This window comes from Populus euphratica, unplaced genomic scaffold, assembly GCF_000495115.2.
Source record: "Populus euphratica unplaced genomic scaffold, PopEup_1.0 scaffold18.1, whole genome shotgun sequence".
Taxonomy (NCBI): Eukaryota; Viridiplantae; Streptophyta; class Magnoliopsida; order Malpighiales; family Salicaceae; genus Populus; species Populus euphratica.
This window is the reverse complement of record NW_011499881.1, coordinates 1,097,861-1,122,619: the sequence shown is the minus strand read 5'-3', so window position 1 is coordinate 1,122,619 and position 24,759 is coordinate 1,097,861. Positions and strand designations below refer to the sequence as shown.

Genomic DNA, 24,759 nt, shown 5'->3' with positions numbered 1-24,759 from the left:
AATGGACATGTTTAGTGTAGGTCTAGATCATGCATGCGATGGCGGATCTAGAAAAAGTCTCTCGAAAGGAGAAACGATCAGTGACAAAAGTCAACCCTCTTGCTCCACCATTGAAGTATACATGTCCACTGTAATAGCCTGGGAAATATAAACATGAAAGTACATGACCATGAAGCGTTGTAAACAAGAAATTTGATCGTTCGTTCATAGGCCGCCTATAAGCATTTCCCTCGAGATCCCCTTCTGTTGACGACAAGGATATTTTGGAGTGGATTTGTGACGCAGGAACCTATAAATATTAACAAGATGTTAATGGGAACTCTCACCAGAAATTATATTCTTTAAATAGTGGATCGTAGTGTATAGAACAAATCTACTTACCGATTGAACCATAACAGGCTTTCAGCGATGCTGCGAACAGGGATTCATGAAATAAGGAAATACTGGATATTGCTGTTTCGAGCTCTCTGGGAGTCTTTTCCTTCCAAGATTGCTTTTTTTTTTATTAATATATAAAATAATAATTTTTTATTTTAAGAAACTCTAAAAAAATATTAATTTAAAACTAAATTAAAAAAACACAGCAACACCAGATAATTTATTTGTCTTGATAATAAATGCATCATCTGAATATATGCACTGTTTTCGTGCAATTTTTTCCAGTGACAGCACATCTCCAAACCAGGGCAGGAAATCTTTGTTGAAAGTCCTCCCACCTTTCCCTTGTCCTCCTTTCAATCAAGCCGAAGATAATATTCCTCCCTCTTGAAATATTGGTCCAGGGCGTAAAACGGCACACGTTTTATTTTATTTTAAAAGCGTAAAAAACTGTGAAAAAATAATTTACGGAGAATGAAATAATCTGTATACTGTATACTTTATTGAATTCAACAGGACAGCTGAAAATTTCTAAGCTGCTAAGCATGTTTTTAAGACAACAGATCGATGGTTTCTCCAGTGTCACGCGAGAGCTTACGAATCAATTTTTTTTTTTTAGATTAATGGGAATGCTGATTCAGATTGCGTTTGTCATAATTAATTTTATAATTTTTAAAATTAACAATTATATAAATTTGTAATAATTATTATATTAATAATTAAAAAATAGAACCTAAAATTACAGAAAAAATAAATTTTTATCACTTAATCACGTGACTAGTAACTAAATGATTATAACATGGTATCTGATATGATAGCTGCAAGTTTTCCCATCATTATCGAATTAAGAATTTAAATTATCAAAATAATGGTTGATCGGTTGAATTTATTAACAATTTATATATAATTACCAGACTGATCTAGCGACGTGACAATTATCTTTACATTTTATATTTACTGATGTGTTTGCTAGCATATTACAAAATCAGAATTCAAATGCCAGGTAGTCATATCTTCTTCTTCTTTTTTTTAAATAAAATAGATTAAGTTATTGTTTGATATTGTAGTATAATTATGTTTTTTATTTAAAATCAATTTTTTTGACTTGTCTATATTTTTAAAAATAAAAAATATTATTTTGATATATTTTTAAATAAAATATACTTTACAAATAATCATTATCATAATATCAAATATCATTTGAAATAGATTGACTAATGAGTTAACTTTTAAAATTCAAAATTTAGTGTCTATTTAAATTATATTTTTAATTAAATCTAGTAAAATATTAACTAAGATGATTAAATGAGTTTTTAATTATGTAGACACTAGATGAACTCGAGGGATGAATACCATCAAAAATATTTAATTAATAAAAATGAATCAAATAATTTATATCCATAGAAAAGTTAAACACTAAATTAAATTTAATAACTATGGAAATAATAATGTTTATTTATTATTATTTATTTTTCTTTTGAGAGGCAACAACATGACAGTACGTGTGAGGAATCAGGATACGAGGAGATGGATCTATTTTCCACATAAGACTGCGAAGAAGGGAGAAAAGAAAGTTACGTTTTCTCAAGAGAGAGAAACATCTCGCGAGAAACGTTTCTACAGTTGCTCATAAAATAATAAACACGTAGGACGGGGGTAGAAGAAGAAGAACAGCAATTAAAGATCAGGATTGAATTAAAGAAAGAAAAAAAGCACAGTGAGGGTGAGTGAGTAGTAAAAAATAATAATAAAAAAAAAACTAGGAAAAGAAGCGTGTTCGATCCATTGACACTGATAGAAGCAGAAAAGAAGAGAGAGAGAGGGGGAGAGAGCGGTTCAAAAGTTTCAACACAAATCAAATGGGTCATCAAAATCATGAAGACAAAGTGCTGCTCTTCTCTTCTTTGCCGAGATTTCCGCTTCCTCTCTTTCTTTAATCTTACTTCTTCATTTCTTATCCTACGCTACTGTCTCTCTCTCTCTCCTTCTCTCTGTAATTACACAAGGTCCTTTTGTTTCCATCTACCCACTTCTTTCTTACTTTTATTTTGCTTTTTTTTTTCCCCTTGTCTAGGAAGTTAATCTTGTGGTTTGAGTTTGAGGGTTTCAATTTCTGTATGCCTAGTAAGAAAATGTAGGAAGCGCCAGTGCTTTTCGTCTTAGATTCTGGATGTTATTGCTTTATTGATTTTTATTAACTTCTAGATTTGTCTGGTTTCGACATTTTGAGTTCTGAATTCCTGCTTGTTTACCAGAAAAAATGTGAATGGTGAGTGATTAAGGATCTGAAGTTTTTTTTTTTGCTTTTTTGAAACAGTGTTGAAATAATGTGTAGTTTATTTGTATTTCTATTTTCTGATGGTTGTATTTGAATTGCAATATCTGCTTTTAGTTGTGTTTTATCGGTGAGAGAATTTTAGGAAGGGGCTGGCCTAAAATATTTTGAATCAGTGAAGAAACTCAAGTTGGTTGGTATTTCTTAGTAATACCAATTAGGATAATCATGTAGGTAGATTGCTGATTTGAGGATTGGCTTTTATCTTGCCTAGTGGTGTGAAAGTTGTTGAGCGATGCAACATTTGTTTGCTGCTTTTATGTTTAAGGTTTAGAACTCTATGGGTGGTTTGTTAATGAATCGAGGGCTATTCTATACTGATTTTGAGAAACGAAAGAAGTGACGCAGAAATTTCAGTTGCAAGGCAGGCGTCCTATGCTTTTGAGATAATGATCCCTGGGAGATTTTGAGTTATGTTACTTTCTAAAGTTTTTAAATGTATGCTGGTTGCATTTGATCGTCAATCTCTGAACGGATCTTCAGTTTATTTCATTACATTACTTTCCTCTCCTGCCACCCGGTGCATTTCTTCTAATGTTCTATTACATATGTTTGCAGTTCCAATTTATTGCAATTGCTTGGAGATAAGTCTGAGAAGAATGCAATGATGATTATGTCAAGCTTGTTTGATGCTGTTTGCATTTTTTTAATGCAGAGGAAATGCTTGAATTCCTTGGTAGCGAGTTTTGCATAAGAGCCTGCTTCATCTGTCAAACGAGTGCCTGAGCTAAAGGGTTCATCTTCAGTAACTTGAGAAATCGAATACATATATTTAAGAGTGAGGGGTTGTGACAAGAGGGCTCTAATTCCCACAAAAGCTGAAATAATTGTTAAGTAAACACATGGAGTCAACAGGGTGTTGGTTCAACAGGTTAAAGTCGAAGGATAAGCTGAAGTCTGCCAAACAGAAAGATACCACAGGCAATGGGAAGGATGGAACTAAAGCACCTAACAGTGAAGAAGCACCATCCAATGTAACCAGGCAGAAGGTTGCAGCAGCGAAACAGTTTATTGAGAATCATTATAAGAAGCAAATGAAGGACCTGCAAGAGAGGCAGGAGCGGTATGATTTAATGCATCTTTTCATAGCAATGATGTTCGAGTAAAATTACTTTTCTGTTAATATTCACACTTCACCCATCGGCTTATCTGCTTGGAATTCTCAATTGATGGGAGGATGTTATTTATATGATACTCCATTATTCAACCAGTCACGCTGAACAAGCCCCCCCCCCAAAAAAAAAAAAAAATCTCTTAAATAAGGAAACATATTTTTTCTGGTTTCTGTTAAGTTTAATTATGCTGTTAAAGATTTGGAACTCCAACATAGTCTGAACTTGATTGCATGTAACTGAACTCTGCAAATTGAAAATTTGGCTCTCATTTTCTGGAAGCTTCTATTAAGTTCTTAATTATTTTACATTTGCTTGAATTTGGGGTATACAATATCTTAATTATAAAATAGTACTAGAATTTGGGGGGGGGGCATATTTGCATGTTCCCAATAATTGATTCTTGTCATCAATGCCTTTTAGGAATAATCAAATCAGTAGCCCAATGTCCTGTTCGAAGAGGCTCATTCATAATTCCAGTATTGTAAGAGCCAAAAACTCCTCTAGGATAAAAATCAGTACAAGTGTATTTCTCCCATAGTTTGGCAAATCTTACATGATCTTGATTTATGGTGGACGTCGACTTTTGATTTTTAAAAGATGATCTTATGATTTGGCAAGGCAGGTAGGTGCTATTGAGGACAATGGACAATGATGTCTCTTTGTTGTCTAGAGAGGAAGGCAGAGAAATTCAGGCTGAATCAATAGTCCTTTGTAACTTCATGTTGCATTTTCTGGGGTGGTGAATGGGTGGGGATAGAAGATAGCATCTTTTGGACTGGTGGAATGGTTGATTCTATTTGTTAATGGTCCTCATTTTGTAGAATGAGGTACAATGGCAAAAAATGGATTAACAATCGTAAAAGTTTCTGAAGGTTCAATTGTTACTTTGTAATCTTATTTGTACAATGTATTGTATGAATTCACGAGCATTGCATTCGTATTGACCATCAGTTGCTAACACTATGAATGATTCTTCAAGAAATCATTTTTTTTTCTTTAAGTGCATGGAATTTTTTAAATTTCTTTTCCAAGTAGTCATTGGATGAATAAAACACCTGTTTTTTCTTAGACCATCTCACACAAGTGATCTTTTGACTTTAGTGCATTGATGATGGTGGTGTTTTGGTGCTTATGATTTATTGCAGACGTAATGTACTGGAGAAGAAGTTAGCTGATGCTGAGGTCTCTGAGGAAGAACATAATAACTTACTGAAGTTTTTAGAGAAGAAGGAAACTGAATACATGCGTCTTCAAAGGCATAAAATGGGTGCTGATGATTTTGAGCCATTGACCATGATAGGCAAGGGTGCATTTGGGGAGGTAAGTTAGTCTTTTTCCATATTCTATTCCAGCTTGACAGACCTATTTGGCATTTTCTTCTTGCTACATCCAGGCATATAGTAAGAAGAAACAAACATGTATACACAGGTTAAAACATTTTACTGCTGTTTGCAAGAAAAATCCACTCTTAGTTAAAGTGTTGCTGCATTTATGTTGCATCTCTATTTGATAGCCAGGATCTCTTGCTTGTTTTACATTTGGGTGTTTAAAATGCAGTTGCTCTTTCAATCAAAGCATCAATTAGTGATTTGTTTTTTGATCTTCTCCTTTTGAGTTTGCAGGTTAGAGTCTGTAGAGAAAAATCAACAGGTCATGTATATGCCATGAAGAAGCTTAAGAAATCAGAGATGCTACGCAGAGGCCAGGTATATGTTTTCATTAATCCTGCCCAGCAATTTTATTGGTTTTTTTTATCTGTTCATTATGCTTATTTTCAGTTTGGATCTAAAATATCCAGGTCGAACATGTGAAAGCAGAAAGGAATCTACTTGCTGAGGTTGATAGCAATTGCATTGTCAAACTATATTGTTCTTTCCAAGATGAAGAGTATCTGTATCTCATCATGGAATATCTACCTGGTGGAGATATGATGACTTTACTGATGCGCAAAGACACACTAACCGAAGATGAGGCCAGGTTTTATGTTGGGGAAACTGTCCTGGCTATTGAGTCTATCCATAAGCATAATTATATTCATAGGTAACTCAAGGTTTTTGACTTGAGCTGTTGATATGCCTTTCTTACCATGTACTTCTGATATTGTAATTGTGGCCTTATCTTTTGTGTTTTCATGTTGCAGAGATATCAAACCTGACAACTTGCTACTTGATAGAAATGGTCACATGAAATTATCAGACTTTGGATTATGTAAACCGTTAGATTGCAGTACTCTCCAAGAAAAGGATTTTTCTGCGGCAAACAATCTTAGTGGAGCTCTTCAAAGTGATGGACGCCCTGCAGCGCCAAAACGTACACAACAGGAGCAATTACAACATTGGCAAAGGAACAGGAGGATGCTCGTAAGTTCCCTATATGTAGTGGAATGACCTTTCATTCAATAAGAGTAACATTGTCAATCAAGGCATTGTTGTTGATGCCACAGCTGCTGCTTTATAGCTGAATGCTTGTTTTCATTCTATTGCTTTTAACTTGCTGGCAATAAGTACTTATCTAGAGTGATTAAATACTCTTCCAAGCTTCTTTATGGTGCTGTTTTATGGATGTGTTTGGTGAACTTTTCTTAGTGGCTATGCAGAGAGACTGGAAAGCTCTATAATTCTAGCCTCTTTTTTTCTTGGTTTCTCTTGTTTCCTAGTAGGATGTCTTGATTTCCTTTACAATCATAGACCTTCCCTTTTCCTTTAGTAATTATTTTTCCTATAAAAAATCTTTAGACATGCTAGGACGACCTTGTGTTCATCTATCATTTCTGCTGTCATGGGTATGTGTAGTATCTGTGGGAATCCCTCTGGGATTTCTATTATTTAAACCTTCAATGTGGTAATTTTGCAGGCTTATTCTACTGTTGGAACTCCTGACTATATTGCCCCAGAGGTCTTGTTGAAGAAAGGATATGGAATGGAATGTGATTGGTTGGTACACTTTAAATGTTTCTTAGCTAGTAATTTTATTTTCTGAGACCATTCAGTTGTGACTTTGTTTTATACATCCAGGTGGTCCCTTGGTGCTATTATGTATGAAATGCTCGTGGGGTTCCCACCGTTTTACTCAGACGAGCCCATGTCAACTTGTAGGAAGGTAATCTTGCAACTGTTTACTTCTTATTTGTCAATAGAAAAGTTTGCTTTTCTTGATCGTGATTAATGCATGTTGAAATGAGCCTTGCAAACATGTTTACTTGTTATTTTTTCTAATCTCATTACCAACTCAAAACCATGCTTTGCAGTTCAATTGCTAACCTGTAGTTGGTAACTTCTCAAGCTGTTTGCCTAAATGCTAATAAACCTCTAATTGTCAGCACCGAGATCTAAGTTCTTTTCCTTTTTCAATGTTTACCTTTGGAGCAGTTCAGTCTACTCGCTGTCTTTAATATCAGCACTCCTACTCATTTCACAGTTTTTGTTTTGTGCAGATAGTTAATTGGAGAAATCATTTAAAATTTCCAGAAGAAGCAAAGTTATCTTCCGAAGCAAAAGACCTTATTAGCAAACTTCTATGTAATGTTGACCAGAGGCTTGGAACAAAAGGGGCAGATGAAATCAAGGTGTTGTGTAGTGTTTTCTAAATTCTTTAGTTACTCCAAGATAAATTTGAGATTGATAAAATTTACTTGCTGTGTTATTTTCAGGCTCACCCATGGTTTAAAGGTATTGAGTGGGACAAATTATATCAAATAAATGCTGCATTTATTCCTGAGGTCAATGATGAGTTGGATACTCCAAATTTTGAGAAGTTTGAAGAGGTAGATTGATTGGTCTAAAATTTAATCACCTTTTTAGATGCTTTATCTTGGTAACCTTTCTATCATTTATGTGATTGTTTGAGTAGGCTGAAGACCAAATTCAGACTTCAGCAAAATCTGGTCCGTGGAGAAAGGTTGGTACATACAAATTCTGTTATTCATGTTTTAAGCATATGTAGTTATTTTTAGGGTTTCTTTATTAGTATTCCTCCAGAGGATATGCGTTCTCTGTTCTATTTCATTTTTTTCAATGGACAAATCATTCATTTCCAAGACAAATTCAGTAGGAAGGCCAACACCAATCACCTCACCCTTCACTTTTACTGTACTACTATCAACCGATTTATATCAAAACAGAAAAAACATCAACTAATGATAAGATCTCATGAAACACCATTCAGGAAAGCTGGAATTTGGGAGCATGAGGAACTTTTCATTTTTCCAAACTCACATATTACAGCATTCCTTTCCCTGAGGGAGGTAGACATTCATGCATGAAAATGTTAGTTCCACCGCTTAAGATTTTTTGGTGGTAGATTGGCCTGTGAATTTAATTGGAGTATTGTAGCATCAAACACAAAAGCTATTTTGCTTTATATAGCCTGCAAGTTAAAGGTTTAATTAATTGGGAATAAATAATGTTTCTGGCATCTAGATGTTGATCAAATGATCGTTTGTCCTTTTTTTGCAGATGCTTTCATCTAAAGATATCAACTTTGTTGGTTATACATACAAGAACTTTGAAATCATAAATGATCATCAGTTGCCTGGAATTGGTATATTTTTCTTCGCTTCAATTATATTTATATAATGCATCCTCTCCATTCAAGTATCCTATTTAGTATTTTGTATCCACATTATCCAGAGTATCAAATCTTTTATTTTTTATTTTTTTCATAGTGATATTGTGGTCCTAAGGTAGGGAATGGGATTGCTAATAGTGGAAGTGTTTGGCCATGCATTGCACTGTAACTTAAGTGCTCTACAAGATTTATTTTACAGTGGCTATACCTTAACTTAATCTATTTTTGTTCATTTATGCACGGTTGGAAATGCTTGAACCTAAACTTTGTAGCGGAGGCAATATTGAGGTTTACTTATACTGGGGATATTTGTGTTTGTTTCTGGCCTGGAATATTTATTTATTCATATCTTGGCTATAAAATGTTACGCCTACTAGTTAGTAGGTGATGATTAATTTTAATTGCTAAAAGTGACAAATTATGTAGAATAACAAATGCGTGTCTTGTGCCTTGTAGATCAGGAACAAAGAGCGTTGAGATTTTTGGAGTGAACTTTAATGTTGTCATTACAGATTCATCAATTTTCCACTTGTTCTTAGTTTAAAATTTCCCAATGTTACCTCTATTTTTATTGGAAAGCTCCAATTTTGCCCTTTATTGTTAAATACTATCCGAAAATTCCCTTGTATTTTTGCTATTTTGTCTGTTTTACTCACTTTTTGGTATCTCACAAAGATTATTATAAACCTTAAAAAACTAAAGAACCAAATTCAGAAGTAGGCAATTTGATGGTTAATTGTGACATTGGAATTTTTGAGAACTAGAAGGGTAGCAATGGGAAAATTTAAGCTACAGGGGTAGAAGCAAAATATCAATCAAATCTGTAGGTGGAAGATCGAAGCTTGCACATTTTCTTATATGTATATTTGTGAAGAGCGCAATTTTTATCTTTGTCCAGTCATCCACTTTCACGTGATCCTTTATGTGACCTTTTCCTGCATCATTAATGTCACTTTTTTCTGCCTGCAATATGCAGCTGAATTAAAGAAGAAGAGCACAAAATCTAAGAGGCCTTCGATCAAGTCACTTTTTGGTAAGTTTTGTTATCAGTTTTAGTAAAATACTAGTTATTTGACTAGCACTTTGTTGTAGGCTAGATATTTTTATAAAAACAATATATATGCGATATATTTTTGTACATAAAAAAATGTAAGTGTAAATTGAAAAACTTATATACTTGTAATTAAATAAATTGAGAATCATGTGTGTTAATAATAATAAAAAAGTCATTAATGATAATTAAAAATAAATTAGATAAATCGATAGATAAATATAAATCAAGATATTTAATTTTGTAAGATAGGACATGTACTCGGTTGTGTTTACTAAATTTATTTTTTATTCAATTAAACAATAATAGAAACAGACGCATACATTAAATTGATTAAATAATATGAAAAGGAAAAAAGAAATATCATACAAGGCTGCATAAATCAAAATAAACATTTTTTATTTTCAAGAATAAATATATACAAAAGATGAAAAGAAAAATTATAGATAAATCATAATAATTTTTCAAAAATTAAATACAAAGTTAAAAAAATTCTATTTAAAAAGGATAAATAAGCAAAAAAAGAAAACAATTCCACAAAGGAGAGATATTAATTGAAACATAAATTTAAATATTATTTTAAAAAATATATTAAAAAAGATATCAATTAAAAAAATCAATATTAGATAAACAATAATAATACTGGTGTTCTGGCTTAACTCGTCAAACCTTTAATCTGAGTAATTGATTTAACAAGGTTTAATAATTTTTTCCCCTTAAATTTATGTTTAGCCTATATATATATATATATAAGGGTAAAAAAAGAGCCTAACATGCCTGGGCCACCGTAATGAAAAGCCTAGGCGTGTAGGTGGGCTTTCAAGCCTGTGGGCCTAGGCTTGGTAGGGGCGGAAGCCCTTATTTTTTTTTTTTGAAAAAAATAAGTTGGCAACATGTGGCCTGCTAAGATAGACAACGTGTAGTTTGCAAGTCTAAATTCTGGTTATCACTATGGTGGTTGAAAAATCAGGGGACTTTTCTTGTCTGGGCATCATGGAATTATGCATGCAGCTGGGCAGTGTTTCTTTTGCCCAAAAAACCTAATTTGCAAGTCATTTCAACCTAAAAGCATCTTACCAACACCTGTAAAACACCTCATCAACACCCTTAGAACACCTACAAACCAATATATCACCTCAAAATACCAAAAAAAAAGATCAAAAAACTCGAAATCAAATCGGATTAGTTTTGGCGTCCTTGGCTTTGATTTGTTTTTTCAAACAACATCGAGGCTCTAAACAACCACCATTAAGCCGTTCTTATCTCATGAAACTCATGAACACTAAGAAAAATCATTTGGTGGTCGAAAATGGCTTGAGCGGCAACTTTCTCTCCCATCTACGAAATCCAATGACCTCCTCTATTTAATCAGGAATTGAAAAATAAAACAAATAAATTTTTGTGCCAAAAATGAATATTTGAAATGTAAGGGGACCTAAATTGTATAAATTGTGTTATTTTTATATATTAAGGATCGAAGTGTATTTTTCATGAAATATCTGGCACACTATCCATGTTTGATGTCTTTTCATTTTAGTGCCTTTTCTTCCAGCTCCAACATTGCCTAAGAAATCAAAATCAATTGCCCTTCAATTAGGATCAAACCACCCGAAATATAACTTTGATGACCAAAATGAATTATTAAAAAATAAATAGAAAGTTCACTATGTTTTGTGAGTGTGAACAGTGTCCATAAAAAAACTCACATCTTTTATCGTTTTCTATAATATTTTTTACAATGGTTGGGATAAAATGATTAAAAGTAGCCAAAAACAAATTTTAAAATGTGCATTGAGATTACAAACTCGCAAAACAGTGATCTTACTCTTTTGAAACAATGTTTTTTGCACTCTTGCTACTTTGTAGTTTTTCTCAGTTTTCTAAGTTCCGATAAATCTAATTTTGAAGTTACCCTTTTTTATAATGAAAATTCTGTCTTTAACCGAGGGAAAGGGCTGAGAGGAGTGAGGAGCTACCACCTTGCTGGGCACACATTTTAAGAAAATGGGAAGTTATGGAGGGTAATATTTCATCCCCCTTTTGGGTTGAAGTACTGCCTTCCAAGCATGGAAATTAGTGTCCCTCCTCAATTGTGGTCTTGTTCCCTCTCATGTGTCGTTTCATCATTTTCTTAATCAAATCAGGTCTTATTAATATTATTTATAATCTATTAATAGTTATCAGACTTGGTCGGATTGGCTGGTTCAACTGGTGACCCAGATTTTAGACCTGTCCGGTTCGAGAGCTGGGACTGTTTGTGCAGTCAATGTGATAAGAACCACCTTGAATCGGGCTGAACTGACTAAGAACTGGCCTGAATCAGATTGAACCGGCCAAGGATTGGGTTGAACTGACTGAAGGTGTAAGTGTCTCTCGATAAAAAAATCTGAGAAAATGATCTTTCAAGGTATTAAACCAGTGAAATGCCAGTTGAATCAGTGAACCAATGAATCGGCACCTTTGTCAGTTCAAGCTCTAGTCTGATTTTGATAATAATGGGTCCCACTATTATGCTCTATTTACACCTTCAATGTATCATTCACTACCAAACACCGCAAACACTTTCATCATCAACACTTTTTATGCCCTTGGCAGTTGACTCTCAAAATCTAACCCCTTGCCATACCCATCTTCAAATTTATCATATCAGACAACGTTTTATGCTTATGGTGATATTTCTCTCTGGTTTATTAACGGACAGATCAAGCTATCATTTATTATGCAAGTGCTCAAATTTGGTTAGGGCCTAATGGCTGGTATTACTTGAAGTTATTGGCGATGTATTTAGCTTTCTTTGAAATAAGCAAGTGCAAAATCCTTGTTTGAGTTGTTTCAGAATTTCATTCACATCATCAACACATGTTTTTTTGTAGTTATTTCTTTCAAAACTGTGTGTAGTCTGTAGATGATGCAAGTTAAACACTATCATGCTCTTAGAATCATTATGTATATTTTCACTTCAAAATACAGCAAAAAAACATCATCGACACGCTTCCTTTTTTATTGTTATTTCTTTCAGAACTGTAAGTAGTCTGTAGATGAAGCGAGTTAAACGCTATCATGCTCTTAGAGCCATTATGTATATTTTCTCTTCAAAATACAGCAAAAAAAGGAGAGCCATTGTAATAGCTTGATATTGTATTGACCATCAATCAGGTTGCATTTCTTTTTTTCTTTCCTTGTTCTAATTGCGATGGTTCATTTTATTTCAGAAGATGAGTCTGCCGAGGCTCCTAATGAACCTGTTAAGGGGAGCTTCCTAAGCCTCCTGCCTCCTAAACTAGATTCTTCGGAGCAATCGGGAAATCCAAATAAGCTGTTCTAATCTCATCATCCCATCAGATGGTCACATAACATTCAATTAGAGATAAAATGAAGGATCATTTTCTTGATGGATGGCTCCTCATTTTATGTTGCCGAAATCAAAGCTTCAAGGGCGAAGGGCCCAACACATGAGTGGTTTGAGTTTACTAATTGGCTCCTCTTAGTTAGGTTGTTAATCCTTGTAAAATCGTCCCATAGTAAATATTCTTTTGAAATCGTTGTGTATTTATTTTACCCCTTTTGTCAGAAATCTGCTATACCAGATCACTATTGTGGGTTTTTCTCATTGCTGAGTTGATTAAGATGTATCATTTATTCCTGTGAAAAATGCAGAAACAAGAGATTTCCCCTCCCTCCCTCCCTCTTGGATGTAACTTCTAGGTTAGGGTTCTGAGCATTGCAATTTTGAAGCCTCTCAATCTTGTAATCCATGTGAGGATGCTATCTTCTGCCATAAACCAAATCACGAACTTTTAATTATAATTTAGTCCCTGTGGTTTCTCGAAACAAAATAATTAATTTTTATAATATCAATAATAATTTAACAGCTTTGATCAATGCAGGCCATGCTAATGTTATCTTCTAAAAATTGATATCTTTAACTCGTCAAACTTTCCAATTCATCAGCGTGCTTCTTTTACTCTTCTAGTTTTTTCTTTTTTTGGGTAATAAGCATGAACTGATGAAAAATATTAATCTATAAATGAAAGTAAAAACAGAGGGATTAAATAACACTTGTTGAAACCATGATGACTACTTAGTTATTTTTACTAAACTACAGGGACTGTTCTGATCAACTCGATACCTTTTCGTGAGCAGATTACTAGAAAAGAACTTACAGCAGCGTATGGTAAAACTGTAGGGAACGAGAGATAAAGCGGGGACATCTAGCCTACTACGCCCCCCTTTTCGTATGTGCCTGCAAAGAAAGACGAAGACAACGACTCAATCCTCCGTTGGTAGTGTGCTTTGTTAGCAATTATTAGACATCGTGGTTGCGTATCGTTGTAATCGAAGATGCAGGTAAGTCAATCATTTCTTCAATTCCCTCTCCTTGTTTTCTCAAAACCCTAATTTCTTCAATATTAACGATGATGATGATGCAGGCCAGTGATAGATTTAACATCAATTCACAGCTGGAGCATCTCCAGGCCAAATATGTTGGAACAGGCCACGCTGATTTAAACAGATTGTGAGGGTTTCCCCCCCCTTTATTAGCCCAGTTTAATATATATAATTTCTTTTTCAAAAAAAATTGATTGTGATTGGTAAATTAATTCAGCGAGTGGGCAGTGAATATTCAACGTGACAGCTATGCATCGTATATCGGTCACTACCCTATGCTTGCTTATTTTGCTTTAGCTGAAAATGAGTCTATTGGAAGGGAGCGTTATAATTTTATGCAGGTTCGTTCGTCTTTTAATCTCCTTCCTTTACTTTATATGTTTATTGCTCTTCTTTTTTTTTTTTTTTTGAGTTGCCATTTGGTTACATCACTGACTTAGTACTTAAATAATTGAGGATTGGTTAGAGTTTGATGGGTTTGTAATTTGGTGTTTGAGGATATTGGGGATGATGCTCATGTTCGTTCAAAGTTGCAGTTTCCATTTCTTGCTATCTTTTTTTGTGATAAAACCTGATCATTGCACCAGTAAGAGTGTTCCGTTTAATGGGTTTGTAAGAGGTAGTTAAGTATCATTTGTGGTTTTCATTTTCAAATTTTTGAAAACGGAAACTGGAACCTATTTTGTTTTGATTTTTTTTTTTTGAGAAAAAGCAAAATGAGCGATCCGTAACACAATTTTTGAAAACCGCTTTGTTTGATTTTGAAAAATTCTGACAATTGGTTGGTGGTTTTTTTATGTTTTTGAAAATTAAAAACAAAAACAAACAAGTTTTCTATTCATGTTTCCAAATTTGTTTTTTACAAACATGGAATGGAAATGACACCGAATGACCCCTAAGAAAAAAAGTTGTTTTTTTTTTGGTTGTCTTATGAAACCAAAGGGATGAAAAGTTTTATGAAGTAGGTGCTGTCATGTTGGTGCTATAATCACATCCCTGGCAATGCATGGGGACAATTATCCTGCAGTAGGGAAGCCATATGTTTTGTCAGAGTCAGGTGCTGTTATCAGGAATGCATACTTTATAGGTTTTACTGCTTCACCAAAGTCAACTTGTAAAGCCTTCTCCCATTTATTTGGTTAGCTGTATGAGTTTTACATGATAGCAACCATCCCTTTATGGAACACGTTTTTGGAAGATTAGTTTTTTATACACTATGACTTTACTTAAACTATGATGAGCTCAGGCTACCGTTTTAATAGTTGGACTTTACTTGGTCCAAATTACTTTTTTATATCCCAGTTATTTATGCATGATGATCTTAAGATCCACAGTCGAAAGTGTGCAACTAAAGTTGTGCAATTTGAATGAGCAATTTGAAAATGCAGGGGGTATGCTGGAAGATTGCATTACATATAAGCTATTCTAGAAGTTCTAGAAAGTATACGATGCAAGAGTTTATTGTTATTTCAATTGCTGATGGATAGGTGTCTGAACTCTGACTTGCTCCATGTGTTAAATCTTGACAATCACTGGAAAATGGCTTAATGACTGATAATGTATTTGTCCTGTACATTAAAATCTTGATTGTGTGAAGATATCTCAGAGAAGTTCTGATTTTCTCTTCCATACTTACTAAATGTCTTAAGTATGATTACCTAATGATTCTTTTTTAACTTGGTGCAGAAAATGCTTTTGCCTTGTGGTCTACCCCCGGAAAGAGAAGATGATTGAGACATGTTCTGCTTGATCCGAGTCAGCTGTGGCTAACTGATTGATATGCTTAAACTTGTGTATGGCTGAAGGAACATTGGCCTTTTGATGACAGTTATGAGTACTGAAGATATCATTTGTGATTGTAGACTTGTAAAAATCATGTTTTATGGTTTCAAGGATGGTTTAAGCTTGGAGCGTCTATGCTGCTGAATTTATAATTTCTTATAATATGATCAGCGTCCACTTTTCAATGTCTTTTTGGTTTTCATGTTTGTTGCTTATGCCAGTTTTCTTAGAAGACCCTCGTGATTGTTTTTTTTGGCAAGACCCCGATGATTGTCGGAACAAAAAATGATAAAAGTGATATTTGTTGCCATGTCCCCTCTGAAATGACCTAGGCTTTTTATAATGTGTAAATCCCATCTGACATTCCTTTGCAAGGCAGCTTTATACCAACTGCAAGATTTTGGTGCATCATGCATTTCCATTTGGGCGGTGAGGAACATCTGACGGAAATGAATTTATGTTTTCCTGTGTTTGCTGCCGAGCTTCTTGAAAGTATAACGCTATTCTTTATTAGGGGGGTTGTGCTGGCATTCTGAAGGGCCATCGTTAAGCATTCTGGTGGCTGCTGAGGATGATGCAAAACACCTGGCCATCCTTGCAAAAAAAATTGTGGAGGAGAGAAAAGGGTGCGAGGGAGCTGTGGCAGGATAAACCATCAGAGCTTTGGATGCCGTGAAAAGGAAGGTGGGAAAGCATCCTACATCATTACGTTATTTTATATTTACACATTGTCTCGAGGGGTATGAAAAGGGTCGAAGAAAACACTTGATTTTTTTCATAATTTTTTCTTATTCCTTTGCGCAATTAATAGTAACATACGGTAACGTGAAGCTAGCAACAGGTACCATCCGTTTAACTTATTTCCTTCTGTTTTGTATAACGACACTAACTACTTTGGAAATCGACACCAAGTAGTAAAATGATTTATGATATAGTTCAATTTGTTTTTTAAAATGCTTCTTGAAGTGATTTTTGTCTGGAAAAACATAGTATTTTTAAGATATTTTTCAATAATTTTAATGCATTAAAATAAAAAAATATAAAAAATATTATTTTATATTAAAATTTAAAAATCACTCTATAAAAAACATCCACACATTATAAATACACATGAAGTGTACAGAGGTGCCTTGTATGGGATGACTGGACGACTGAAATGGTGCGTGGAAAGAAGGCAAAATGGGTTCAAATCTGGACCACGTGTGTGCTCGGGTCTATTCACTTACCAGCAAGTGGTTTCTTGGTAAACCAATGAAAGCGTGCCTATCTTGACATGCATCCGTTAACATAGTTTTTTTTTTTTTTTAATTAATATTTTTTTTTAAATTATTTTGATATACTGATATTAAAAATAATTTTTTAAAATAAAAAATATTATTTTAATACATTTCTCAATAAAAATTATTTTCAAAAATAAACTCCAACCATATTTACAATTATTTTTTATACCTGCAGCAGCTAACATTTCACGAAATTTTAATTATTTTTTGTTTTAATTTTATTTTTATTTTTAAATTGGTTTAACACATTAACATAAAAAATAAAATCTTTTTTAAAAACTATTTTAATACATTAAAAATCAATTTTTATTACTATTTCAGTCTTTATTTACGAGTAGACGATATGGATATGGACAAGCTCATTATCGAAATCATTATTAATTTTATTTTATAGAGAAGAGTTTTGCATGCCTCCTGCGTATTGTTTACTTGAAAAAAATTTAGGAAGGCACCAGCATCCTGTTTTGATTTTAAAACAAAGCAATTTGCTTGCTTTTAAAGCAAATTAGAGCTAACAAAATACTTAAAAAAAGACCGGTAAAAATATATATGTTTTTAATAAAAAAAAAAAAATCGACAAGAGCACTATTTTTTCATAAGAAAAAATAATTTTTTTAAAAATAAAATAATTAGTTATTAAACACTCTTCTCACCTTATTCTTAAGATTTTACTTGGCATTTTAGTTCAGCCATAAAATTTATTTAAAATAAAATAATTAATTATTAAACAGTGTTTTCAACTTTTTTTTTTATATTTATTTTTTAATTTTAAATTAATATTTTTGAGATTAAATGAAGAAAGGGAGAAGAAAAATGGCAGAGAAAAACCTTCACTCAATTATTTTATTTTGCTGGTAAAGAAAGAAAGGAACCATTTTCTTTTCCCATGGTAGGCTTTGAACAAGAAGATGACCCTCCTTCAAAAATAATCCCATTATCCTTTTTACTACAAAACAAAATTAAAAAAAATAAATAAAGTAGGTAGAGATTGGTACTACCCCTTCTGCGAGGAAACAAGGACTATAAAAAGGGAAAAAAGCCAATAATCAAATACATGTATGCACGCACACAGAGCATCCACCTTTTCCCAGATCACTTTTTCGGTAAGTATTATTTTCTTCACAGAATCTCCAAATTTTCTCGAGAAAACACAATCCTTGTCTTGGCCAGATCTTTAAAATTCCCCAAATTCTTGCCGCACTTATCGTTGCCACCCCATACTCTTTCTCTCTCCCTCTCCCTCCTACTTTATTATTGTTGTTTTTGTTGTTGTTGTTATTCTTTCTCTCCAAAGTCTATTTTTTTTCCGGTTAATTATTTCAAAAACTTTACCTTCCTCTCTCTCTCCCTCTACTTCCTCTCTCTTCACTTTCCCAAGATAATGCAGTTTCTTGATTTGCGAATCCTAGTTTCCCTTCGCTGATTAATGGGGTTTTCTTGGATTTTTAAGTAACATCTTAGTTTGGTCGGTTGCTAAGTAGATTGGGTTACGAAAGATATCTTTTCTTTTATTTTGCTTTTCAATTTTGAGGCATTTACTGAATCATTTAGAGTGGTCTTTCAGTGATCTGGTTTTTTTTTTTTTTGACAAGGAAGAGTCTTAGGTCACTTTAGTTAGTGAATTTTGACTGCGAACTTGAAAGAAGAAAGGGGGGGCTCTTCTTTTTCTTTCCTTTATTTGTTTGGTGGATAATAATATTTGATTGAGATTGTTAGATCATGGATCATGTGATTGGTGGCAAGTTTAAGCTTGGGCGGAAGATCGGTAGTGGGTCCTTTGGTGAACTTTATTTAGGTATGCAATTTTTAGGGTTTATTTAGTGGCATTCAAAGTGTTTTGATCACTCTTTCCTTTTGTGTCTTTAGATGGGTTTTTGATTTTTTTTGTTGTTCTTTGTTTGTTTGCAGGTATTAATGTACAGAGTGGAGAGGAAGTGGCTGTTAAGTTGGTAGGTTTTACATCTTTAGCAATTATCTGCAATTCTTTCTTATAGATTGTTATTTCTTGATTCGTGCTTTCCTGGATAGTAGTTTACTGTCATGTTTTGATATACTAGATGGCTGATGATCGTGTTTGTTTCCATCTATTTGAAGTAGCAATTTATAGTTGATGATAGGGAATTTGCTTCTTCTTTTTCTTTTTTTTTCTCCAAATGCTTTTGGTTTTGAGAAATTTAGATAGTTAGTTACATAAGATGGATTGTGAATTTGGTTATCTAAGTGGAGGACTTCTTCTTGGTGTCCTAGTAGCTAGTTAATGTTTTCCTCAATCAATTCATTATATTTATGTTACCAAATGATCCTCTCAGTGGCAGTGCTAAATGCTCCCCTCTACTATGTTCTTAAAACAAAAGGATCCCTGAATAAAAAGTCGTTAAGTTTTCTGTTTTTGGCTGGTGATTCCTTGTACCCTGGTCCTACTAGCTTTTGACCGAGGTCTATTTGCATTGGTTGGAAACATCAAATATTGTACTTTAGATATTGGAAGCTTCTAACTAGCGACGCTTTTGGTCTTTTTGTGTGTATGTGGAAGAATAATTCTATTCATTTGATTATGTACTGTTACTGTGAGCAAATTGTAAAAAGTTTCCAGTTTGCAGTCGTTGTGTTCTTGAGTGTTGCACTTTCCATGTTGTACCATATTGAGGGAAAAAGCCTGCTGTTGAATTAAGCCTGCTTTAAGGTTATTTTGACTGGATGTTTTAATATGAAATTCTGACCTTTTCTGTTCATTTAAATCCGAGGATGTAATCAAGTAGATTCATGTATTATGTCCTTTTTTATATATATGTTATAATATAGTGCAATTTGCACTTTTGATTTTGTAGCTGATACATATTCTTATGATATTCCCAGGAATCTGTGAAAACCAAGCACCCCCAGCTTCATTATGAATCAAAACTATACATGCTACTTCAAGGAGGAAGTAAGTTTCTTTCTTTTTTCCTTTTTTTTTCCTTATTGTTAGCTGATATGTTTTTTTCTTCGCTTGAGTGAGAGTCAATTTATTTATTTATTTTTCCTCATCCTTGTGAAGCGGGTATTCCTCATCTCAAATGGTTTGGTGTTGAGGTTGATTACAATGTCATGGTTATTGACCTTCTTGGACCAAGTCTTGAAGACTTGTTTAATTATTGCAATCGGAAGTTATCTTTGAAAACGGTGTTGATGCTTGCAGATCAATTAGTAAGTATGCCCATTTTTAAGAAAGGCCTGCCATTTTTATTAGGATATCAATTGTTAAGAACACATGCTTTTTTAGTAGCTGCTGTACTCAGTGTTCTTTCGCATTCCTTAATGTAGATAAATAGAGTTGAGTATATGCACTCACGGGGTTTTCTTCACCGTGACATCAAGCCTGACAACTTTTTGATGGGTTTAGGGCGCAAAGCAAATCAGGTATGTTCCGTTTTCCTTTTTATGTTCAATTAAAATAGAATTGTTAGATATTGCGAAGGTTTGAGCTTACTAGTTCATAGTTGAGGGTACAATGTAAATATGTCAGTGGAAAAACTTTGCAATTTAGAGGTTTTAGATTTGAAGTTCGTTGGCAATAGGAAAAAAATGAGGCCTTTGCCATTTGAGCAGCACTTGTCAGTTTACAATCCTCAAATGGGGTTGACTTGCTAAGTCAGTATTCAATATTGCACTCTGTTACTGAATGTCTTAGTGGTGTCAAAATCTATCTTATATCTGATATGCATATGCAGTTTTGTTTTATTACTTAACATATATCTTAGGATGCCCTAATAGTTATCGCGGATTGTTTTCTTGCTACACCCTCTCTGAAACACAGGTCTACATTATTGACTATGGCCTTGCAAAAAAGTACAGAGATCTGCAAACACACAAGCATATACCATATAGGTAAAGTGTTGTTTTTCTTATGTTTCTGGATCCTGTATCAATACCATTTTTGAAACCCTGGTTTGATGATGAAATTTATTCCCCCTCCAAGCTCTTAGATCTTGCCCTTTGTTCATTGATAGCCAGTTGGAGCAAAAAATGAAGTATATTATGTTTTAATGTGCATGCTCATGGTTTTGTTATAATGCAGTACTCAGGAGTACCAAGGACATGCTTTCCTAGGATAGAGTACTAATAATTTGTGAGGATTCATTCTTTTTTGTCTGGGACCTGGCCATGTTAAAGTCTGTTTCGAAAAGTAAAAGGAAAGAAAATAGCCAGGAAAGAGTTGGCAATTTGTTGTTTTCTCCCCAGAAGAAAATGGTGGTCTTGGAACTGAGACTTTGAATTGAGAGCAGGATCAAATATGAATAGTTTACCGTGTTTCTTATCAGTTCAAGCATACTTTTGTATATCAGATGTTTTATTATATTTCAAATGAAAAAAAGGTCTGTTAGGAAGGAGCTTACAATTTATTGTTTTTCTCTGAGAAGAAAATGGAGATCTTGGAACAGAGAATCACACATGAATAGTTTACTGTGTTTCTCATGGAGTACATGTGAATCTAATCAGTTCATGTGTACTTTGTTTGATCAGTTGTTGTTGAGTTTGACAAGTACGATCATAAAATTCCAGCTACTTGTGAGTGGAAGCCTGACAAGTTTGGTAAATAAGCAATGCAATAAAAAAAAAAAACTGGTTTCGTGAGTTGAATCTAGGATTAATGTTGCTGGCAAGAGCCTAGTTGTCCATGCATATTCAGCTTGCTTCTATTATCTAGGTATAAAGCTGCAACTCAGGGAAATCTTCTGCATGGTATGTTTCCCTTCAAAAAAGGGCAGTGCTAAGAATGCTGCTGTTGGTAATGTTGCTTACTTTTGCAGAGTTGCTTGGGCAACTATCTCGTGCTATTGTTTTTATGTCTTTAAGCCTGTTTTCCTGGGAGCATTCAATGCCACCATGTATCATGTTTTTATCCGTACATGTTATTATGCATTTTTTTTGCACATCTTTCTCTGGTATACTGATGTAATTATGAATTCTCACCTCCTCCCCTTTTCAAGCCTCTTTCCATTGTCTATCATGATATATGTAATAAGTTTTTGTTACAGGGAAAACAAGAATCTCACAGGCACGGCTCGCTATGCTAGTGTTAATACTCATCTTGGAATTGGTGAGTGAACTGATTGTAACTGTAAGATGACTATTGGATGTTGCTACCACATTTTCAAATCTTTATATTTGATCTTATTATTATGCCATTCTTACTTGCAGAACAAAGCAGAAGAGATGATCTGGAATCCCTTGGTTATGTGCTTATGTATTTTTTGAGGGGAAGGTTAAGAACTTACTCGACTTGCCTTACCCTCCTATTTGTAAATCTTAATATGTGTTTGATCCTTTTTCTTTTGGTGATTTCTCTAGTTCAGCCTTCCATGGCAGGGCTTGAAAGCTGGTAATAAAAAGCAGAAATATGACAAGATCAGTGAAAAGAAGATGCTAGTTCCTATAGAGGTACAATCATTTGCTTTTGCAAGCTGCTTGCACCAAGCACATGTTTTTCATGTGTAGCATATGATGCACAACCACAATGGGGAGAATTACTGGTGTACAAGGATACCAGTTTAGTGTTTAAACAATTAGTTTGCCTTAATAAATGTTTTAAATGATTATCATGCTGGCGGAATATGAAGTATAATGGTTACTTTGCAGGTCCTTTGCAAGAATTATCCTTCAGAATTTACATCTTACTTTCATTATTGCCGTTCACTGCGGTTTGAAGACAAACCTGATTATTCATACCTGAAGAGACTTTTCCGCGACTTGTTTATTCGAGAAGGTTTGTTCATGCTCCAGAATATTTGATGCTTTTAATTACTATTCAATTGTTATTTTTATTTTAAATATGTTGCTGGGGTTCTAAATTCAATTGTTAGTTTAGGGTCCTGCCAAATTTTAGAACCTAATATAGGCTTCTAAATTGTTGCAGGGTATCAGTTTGATTATGTTTTTGACTGGACCATATTGAAGTACCCGCAGATTGGTTCAAGTTCTAGATCACGAGTTAGTATACCTTAATTTTTTTGTGACTGATTTCAGTAGGAAAAAATATTTTCAACGAGTCTCTCTCCGATTATTCTTGATTCCGTGTCTTCTTTTAACAGCCAAGTGGCAAACCAGCTGTATACCCAGGGCCATCTGCAGAAAGAGTGGGACGACCATCAGGTCTGTTCTGATTTTTAGTTAACAAACAATTTTTTTCTTTAATTTTTTGATCAAGTGAACTGCTGGTGAATGCCTGGACATGATATCTGAAGTGGTGGCGGGTAATTCATTTGTTGCTTGTTTTGCTATTCCCTAGTACATATTAATATTTAGCATGACATTCATGGTACTATTCTGTTGCCCCCTCACTTTTGACAAAAAGAGATTCCTGGGCTACTTTCTCGTGTTTGAGACAATTCTATTTTTATCCAGTAGGTCAGGAAGTCCGAGACAGATTCTCTGGTGGAGTTGAGGCATTTGCTCGAAGGAATAGCTCTGGACATGCTTTGCACAGCGACCAGTCCAGGCGCAGGTCCTCAGGTGATGCGCCATCATCCAAGGATGTGGTGAGTATTGCAAGAGAAATTATGTACCTTTTAATTTTGGTGGAGTTGGTGCCCTTTTGCCCTGGATTTTAGCTTCACTTCTCAACTGCCTGCTACTTTTTTTCTATCCCCGTTCTTTCTACAGCATCCCGATTCAGAAAGGCCCCGTTCATCATCTCGAAATGGAAGCACTTCAAAGAGGGCTGTTATGTCAAGCAGCCGGCCAAGCTCTTCTGGCGAGCCTAGTGAGAATCGGTCAAGCCGGCTGGTCTCAAGCAGTGGTCGCTTGTCAACAGCCCAAAGGGTTCAACCTGGGTTTGAGTCAAAATCATCTTCTTTTACTCGTGCTTCAGCCACAAGTGGTGGTCGTGGCAATGCACTTAGGAGCTTTGAACTCCTGTCTATTGGCACAGGAAAGAGGAAATAAGCACTGGATCTGTCTGGTACGAAGATTTACTTGTGCAAGGGGTCAAAATTCCCTTGTGTATTTCTGTCAGTGTTGGGACTCCAATGGTGTTGCCAGGTACTGTATATTCACACCCACCATTAGGTTTCCATCACAGCAAAAGATCAGGGAATCCTCTCCTTGGAAGACTGGGACTCGTCTTGTATCAATCTCTCTGGAGGATTGGCAATACAAGGGCAAGCGGGCTCAATTCTTAAAAGAGAAGAATCATTTCAGGGTAGGAATTGTTTATATATTTGAGATGCTTTTAGCTCTAATAAATACTTCAATTTTTCTCGAAAAAAAACTTACAACTTCCGCTAAGAGACTGGTATGAACTCCGGCCATCCTCTCAACTCTTGTCTACTACTATATACATAATCTTTAGCTGTGGTTCAGGCAGAGGTAGATTCAACAATGGAGCGAAAAATGCAATAAAATGGAAGTGAGTTCTTTTTAATTTTCTGATGCTGAACTCATTAAAACTTTCCAGTTCAAAATAAAGTAGCAATAATAAATACACAAAAATCGTAATTTTATAAATTAAAGAAGGTGGGCATTTAAACGAAGATTTAATATGATGTTTTTGAGTTTATGTCATGTTTGTTAGATTTCCCACTGGGGTTCAAAATGAAGGGATTTCATTCAAGTACATTCTGAAAAGGGCAAAAATATGATTTATTTAATATTAGTTTTTCTAACATGACGTCGTTAATCACCTAACATGAACCTCATCTTTTTCTTTTTTAAATTTCATGGTGTGGATCTGCTGCTTCCTTCTTCTGTCTTTCATCTTTGCTCGACCACCAGGGTTATATTCTTATATTTAATATTCTTGTCCAATTATTTTCATAAAAACTAAAAAAAATAAACGAAAATTATTTGCTCAAAAATAACTTTTGGGGGGATTTATTTAATGTT

At 34.3% G+C, this 24,759-nt stretch overlaps 3 protein-coding genes across 9 annotated transcripts; all 3 read left to right on the top strand.

The window, feature by feature from the left end:
* Positions 1-2,106: 2,106 nt before the first annotated feature.
* Positions 2,107-13,123, top strand: LOC105129439 (serine/threonine-protein kinase tricorner). Of its 5 annotated transcripts, none has more exons than XM_011031514.1 (14): positions 2,107-2,647; positions 3,369-3,776; positions 4,974-5,148; positions 5,451-5,534; positions 5,627-5,868; positions 5,969-6,188; positions 6,682-6,761; positions 6,843-6,927; positions 7,262-7,393; positions 7,478-7,591; positions 7,678-7,725; positions 8,283-8,367; positions 9,362-9,427; positions 12,661-13,123. In XM_011031514.1, the coding sequence occupies exons 2-14, from the start codon at positions 3,556-3,558 to the stop codon at positions 12,768-12,770; spliced, it is 1,662 nt and encodes a 553-aa protein (XP_011029816.1). In that variant the 5' UTR covers positions 2,107-2,647; positions 3,369-3,555; the 3' UTR covers positions 12,771-13,123. The 5 variants fall into 5 exon arrangements, with proteins under 5 accessions (XP_011029816.1, XP_011029815.1, XP_011029814.1 ...); XM_011031513.1 differs by having other exon boundaries at positions 2,108-2,384; positions 12,658-13,123; XM_011031512.1 differs by having other exon boundaries at positions 2,108-2,647; positions 12,658-13,123.
* A 488-nt stretch (positions 13,124-13,611) lies between these two features.
* Positions 13,612-15,805, top strand: LOC105129438 (Splicing factor 3B subunit 5/RDS3 complex subunit 10). 2 transcript variants are annotated; one of them, XM_011031509.1, is made up of 4 exons: positions 13,612-13,792; positions 13,876-13,961; positions 14,052-14,175; positions 15,521-15,805. In XM_011031509.1, the coding sequence occupies exons 1-4, from the start codon at positions 13,787-13,789 to the stop codon at positions 15,566-15,568; spliced, it is 264 nt and encodes an 87-aa protein (XP_011029811.1). In that variant the 5' UTR covers positions 13,612-13,786; the 3' UTR covers positions 15,569-15,805. The 2 variants fall into 2 exon arrangements, with proteins under 2 accessions (XP_011029811.1, XP_011029812.1); XM_011031510.1 differs by lacking the exon at positions 13,612-13,792 and having other exon boundaries at positions 13,870-13,961.
* A 2,101-nt stretch (positions 15,806-17,906) lies between these two features.
* On the top strand, positions 17,907-24,240 carry LOC105129437 (casein kinase I). 2 transcript variants are annotated; one of them, XM_011031508.1, is made up of 15 exons: positions 17,907-17,999; positions 18,613-18,691; positions 18,805-18,845; positions 19,753-19,822; positions 19,934-20,082; positions 20,200-20,295; positions 20,693-20,763; positions 21,915-21,976; positions 22,078-22,141; positions 22,233-22,317; positions 22,516-22,642; positions 22,793-22,866; positions 22,968-23,028; positions 23,284-23,414; positions 23,539-24,240. In XM_011031508.1, the coding sequence occupies exons 1-15, from the start codon at positions 17,955-17,957 to the stop codon at positions 23,818-23,820; spliced, it is 1,437 nt and encodes a 478-aa protein (XP_011029810.1). In that variant the 5' UTR covers positions 17,907-17,954; the 3' UTR covers positions 23,821-24,240. The 2 variants fall into 2 exon arrangements, with proteins under 2 accessions (XP_011029810.1, XP_011029809.1); XM_011031507.1 differs by having other exon boundaries at positions 17,908-17,999; positions 23,281-23,414.
* Positions 24,241-24,759: the final 519 nt, after the last annotated feature.

What these genes read in the sequence shown, in the direction of transcription:
- LOC105129439 (XM_011031513.1), top strand. Translation starts at nt 3,556, where the DNA reads ATGGAGTCAACAGGGTGTTGGTTCAACAGGTTAAAGTCGAAGGATAAG. An exon ending in AGATGCTACGCAGAGGCCAG is followed by an intron (nt 5,535 to 5,626) that starts GTATATGTTTTC and finishes TAAAATATCCAG; the next exon opens with GTCGAACATGTGAAAGCAGA. An exon ending in TCATCAGTTGCCTGGAATTG is followed by an intron (nt 8,368 to 9,361) that starts GTATATTTTTCT and finishes TTTTCTGCCTGC; the next exon opens with AATATGCAGCTGAATTAAAG.
- LOC105129438 (XM_011031509.1), top strand. An exon ending in CACGCTGATTTAAACAGATT is followed by an intron (nt 13,962 to 14,051) that starts GTGAGGGTTTCC and finishes AAATTAATTCAG; the next exon opens with CGAGTGGGCAGTGAATATTC. An exon ending in AGCGTTATAATTTTATGCAG is followed by an intron (nt 14,176 to 15,520) that starts GTTCGTTCGTCT and finishes AACTTGGTGCAG; the next exon opens with AAAATGCTTTTGCCTTGTGG.
- LOC105129437 (XM_011031507.1), top strand. Translation starts at nt 17,955, where the DNA reads ATGCACGCACACAGAGCATCCACCTTTTCCCAGATCACTTTTTCG. An exon ending in TAATACTCATCTTGGAATTG is followed by an intron (nt 21,977 to 22,077) that starts GTGAGTGAACTG and finishes TCTTACTTGCAG; the next exon opens with AACAAAGCAGAAGAGATGAT. An exon ending in CGCCATCATCCAAGGATGTG is followed by an intron (nt 23,415 to 23,538) that starts GTGAGTATTGCA and finishes TTCTTTCTACAG; the next exon opens with CATCCCGATTCAGAAAGGCC.